Source organism: Engystomops pustulosus, chromosome 2, assembly GCF_040894005.1.
Source record: "Engystomops pustulosus chromosome 2, aEngPut4.maternal, whole genome shotgun sequence".
NCBI classification, from domain to species: Eukaryota; Metazoa; Chordata; class Amphibia; order Anura; family Leptodactylidae; genus Engystomops; species Engystomops pustulosus.
The window spans coordinates 52004486-52008784 of NC_092412.1; the positions used below are offsets into that span (position 1 = coordinate 52004486).

Below are 4299 nucleotides of genomic sequence, written 5' to 3' on the forward strand. Positions count from 1 at the left end.
CCGTGCTTCTCCTGTTCCCATTCACAGAGAAGCCGATAGCAGTCCTAATTTCCCTATGAAACAGCCCATATCTTGGTATCTGCTCAATGCTTTCATTGTACATTTGTCATCCCAAATCACTCCGAAGCACCCATTGCCCTATATACTTGCACCAAATAAGAAGTAATTGATTCATAATCCCTTATGCTTCATGGTAGAAAAAATACAGGAAGCGCTCTGTTTAGATCCACATGCAGTTTATTAAAGATATAAAGGAAAGACAAGACATGCGAGCCTGGAGCCGAAAGATCCAGTTATGCATTAAACAGCATTTATATACAACAAACACCCGGGATCCCTGACGTACATAACTCTCAGAACCAAAGAAAGCAGGAACTTACAGGACTGGCGCCATCCATGCCGTAGTTCAGATGTCCCAAACAAACTCACCTAGGTATGTTACAGGGATACACATAAGTGTCATAACATTCATACGTGGGATTTAAAGGACATTTCACTCGCTAATTAATATGGTTGTGATTATTTTGTTTTGACAAATACAGTGGTGTTAACTTTCCAGATGCCTTCCCAATATATTCAGCAATCCAACCAATGAATATGACTTATCTAAGATGTTAAAGGGTAGTATGGAATATCGACATTATAGTCAATTGTACCCCTAAGAACAAACAAGGTATGAGCTAGGATGATACAACGGAACATACTAGTGAAGCTTTTTGTATTTGAGCAGACAAAAAGTATAGTGTAGTTTGGAGCTGAATGGTGGTGACTAGAGCAAGGGTATTGAAACATACTAATATGATTTTTTTACTGAGGAGGATGATGAGGTTGTTGATACAGCCACTGTGCTCTTTCCTCCGGTACGGCTGTGACTGCTGCTTCCTTGAGAGGCACCATAGTGACCACTGCTGCCTCCACCACTGGCATATCCACTTCCTCCACCTACTCCATATCCACTTCCTCCACCTACTCCATAGCCGCTTCCTCCACCTACTCCGTGGCCACTTCCTCCACCATATCCTCCTGCTCCTCCAGCACCATATCCTCCTGCTCCTCCAGCTCCATATCCTCCTGCTCCTCCAGCACCATATCCTCCTGCTCCTCCAGCTCCATATCCTCCTGCACCTCCAGCACCAACAGAGTAGCTTGAACCTCCGCTCACAACAGCTAGATTTAGGAATAAAAGACATGAGTTACATTTTATATATTACTTACCTAAATAATTACTTTGGCTTAATCTCAGTAGGAGCTATACTTACAGATGCTGACATCGTTAGTTATCAGTCCAGACATTCTGAAAACAAAATAAAATTTGAAGTATTCATTTGGGTGAGTTTTTAAAAAAAATTCTTGTATTGTGAAAAATCTATCTTGCCCTTCATGGTTTTTTACATAGTATATATATTATATGTTAAAATATTACTATGGGAGTAAAGAAGGACTTTTGAAGCCATGGTCAATCAGGTAAAGTAACTAAAATATATATTAATTAAGGTCTATTATTTATCATGTGAAACTCACCTTCCCTCCTCTCCTTTCAACATGGCGTTGTAGGTGGCAATTTCAACATCAAGAGAAAGTTTCACATTCAAGAGCTCTTGGTAGTCACGCAGTTGACGGGCCAGGTTTTCCTTGGCATTCTGCAATGCAGCTTCAAGGCTAGTCATCTTATCCTGGGCATCTTTAAGAGTAAGTTCACCACGATCTTCAGCCTCGGTAATAGAGGACTGTAGAGCTGCAATCTGTATAAATCATTTTCATTATTTTTTAGATTTTCAAAGAAATGAGGACAAATATAGCCACATTTCAATGTGGAGGCCTACCTGTTTCTTCATGCTCTCAATCTCAGACCTCAGCCTCTGGATCATACGGTTCAGTTCTGAAATTTCATTCTTTGAGTTCTTCAGGTGATCACCTTGCTGTCCAGCGGCGGCTTGCAACTGCTTGTACTAATGTGTTGTGACATAGGAAACATCAGTAACATTTACAAAGCAATGGAACAAGTATACATGAAATTGTAAGGGGGGTTTATGAATGTACATAGGCATTGATCCTCAGTTTTATGTTAAACATTTCTATGCAGCATAATAGTAATTAAGTGAGTGAATGTTAATATAATAATTATATGTATTCCATGATATATTTCATAACCCGTGTCTAGGTTTCGACTTGCATTGGTAATATATCTATAAGAAGTATTGGGTGGGGTCTAATTATACATGTTGATTAGGGTTTCGATTCACTTGTATTAGCAGGTGGATGCTACAAACCTTGTTGTCGTATAATGCTTCTGCTTCAGCTCTGCTTCTCTGTGCAATCTGTTCATATTCTGCTTTAACAGATGTGATGATGTCTTCCAAATTCAATACACGGTTGTTATTCATAGACAGAACCACAGAGGTGTCCACACCTCCTCCTTGTGTATGTGAGAGTTCCTGCAACCCCAAAATAGGTTTAATTCATAAGTTAAAGTAGTTGTCATGAAATTATTTTAATTTTCTAATATTTAATCATTTGCTATGAAAAGTAGAGAACAGGAAGACTTACAGCATCATATAGCGTTCTCAGGAAGTTAATTTCTTCCATCAGGGCATCACACTTGGCATCCAGATCTACCTTGGCCATGTATGCTGCATCAACATCCTGTAATGAAAGAAAGGTAAATGGATTCATATGGATTTCAACCGCCATATAACACACAAGATTGAAATGTTGCATTTGAACATGAGTTACCTTCTTCAGAACAACAAAGTCATTTTCTGCTTGAGTACGCTTATTAATTTCTTCTTCATATCTATAAGAATCAAAAATATAATGAAAAATGTGATCTTATTATATGACTTATTTCATAAAACTTCCATACATTATTAAGATATTATATAAAAGTACAAATTAGGCATTGATATTTATCCAATAAAGTGAAAGCAGTTTGATTCACACCTTTTCTTGAACTCTTCCACCTTTTCTTGCATGGTCTTCAGTTCATTCTCTAGACGGCTTTTCTCGCTTGTTAAAGTGTCCAGATGCTTCTGGAGACTGCTAATAAAATGCTCAAACAGGGGTTCTAAGTTCTTCTTTTTGGTACCACCTTTTGATCCTTGTTCTTGCAAGAGATTCCATTTTGTTTGTAGGACTTGGTTTTGCTGTTCCAAGAATCTAACCTATAAATAAAATGGAAGGCATTCTTACACTCACAGACTAACACTGAGAAAAAGAAATGCACAATATAATTTTAAAAGACTGTCTGTAATGAACGTCTAAATAAGCTTAATAAGGTGTCATTTACTTGTGTATATAGTTTTCTCAAGCCTTACCTTGTCAATGAAAGTGGCAAATTTGTTGTTGAGGGCCTTAATCTGTTCTCTTTCTTCGGTTTTTACTTTTTGAATGGCTGGGTCTATCTCCACATTAATTGGCTGTAGAAGGCTTTGGTTGACGGTGACCTCCTGAATTCCACCAGGTGGGCAAACAGGGAAGGGATGGTCAACTCCAGGGTGGAGAGGTCCACCAAATCCTCCAGGGCCTCCAAATCCTCCTGCTCCTCCAAATCCTCCTGCACCACCGAACCCTCCTGCACCACCGAACCCTCCTGCACCACCGAATCCTCCTGCACCACCGAATCCTCCTGCGCCACCACCGAATCCTCCAGCACCTCCGAATCCTCCTGCACCACCACCGAATCCTCCTGCACCGCCACCATAGCCTCCCCCAACTTGGACGCTGGTTGCACTAATAGAAGTTCTCTTCTTTCCACCAAGGCTATATAGGCTTCTTGATCCAAAGCCAGAAGACCGAGAACCACCTGATCTTCCTCCACCAACTGAGCAGGTACTAAATCCCCTGCTTCCACCACCACCACCTTGCTTTTGCATGTAAGCCATAATGGATTCTGAAGAATGGAGTTGAAAGGGAACAAAAAGAACAGATAAGGTGAAGGAGTGTGGGCCCCTTTGCACTCAGAGAGGACAGTCTCTCTTTTTATCTGTTCGAAAAGTTGGGCTTGGTTGCATGGGTGTCAAGAGACCAGTTTAATGCAATAGTGGGTTTGGCAAAGCTGGCATCCACCCATCAATCTGATTAACTGATCACACCTATGGGAAATATTGCTTTGCTTGCACTGCTCAGTCTCAGTAATCTATTTGCCTGCATTTAACTTTCTAAACACTGATATCAAGTCATTGTGTATTAATTGTGTTGTGTAGATTCTAATACACTAAATTAGAAGAAGAAGCCTAAGGGGTTTCTGTACAATCTTCCCACGATCGGAAGGGCACATTATTACTTTGTACTGGATTTTAG

General features: G+C 40.1%; 1 protein-coding gene across 1 annotated transcript; it reads right to left on the reverse strand.

Annotated features, from left to right (window-relative positions):
• Nucleotides 1–219: 219 nt before the first annotated feature.
• Nucleotides 220–3966, reverse strand: LOC140117660 (keratin, type II cytoskeletal 6C-like). The gene is made up of 9 exons (XM_072134591.1): nucleotides 3315–3966; nucleotides 2941–3161; nucleotides 2734–2794; nucleotides 2548–2643; nucleotides 2271–2435; nucleotides 1824–1949; nucleotides 1522–1742; nucleotides 1260–1294; nucleotides 220–1167 (listed from the first exon to the last, which is right to left on the reverse strand). The coding sequence occupies exons 1-9, from the start codon at nucleotides 3879–3881 to the stop codon at nucleotides 794–796; spliced, it is 1866 nt and encodes a 621-aa protein (XP_071990692.1). The 5' UTR covers nucleotides 3882–3966; the 3' UTR covers nucleotides 220–793.
• Between the last annotated feature and the right edge of the window lie 333 nt (nucleotides 3967–4299).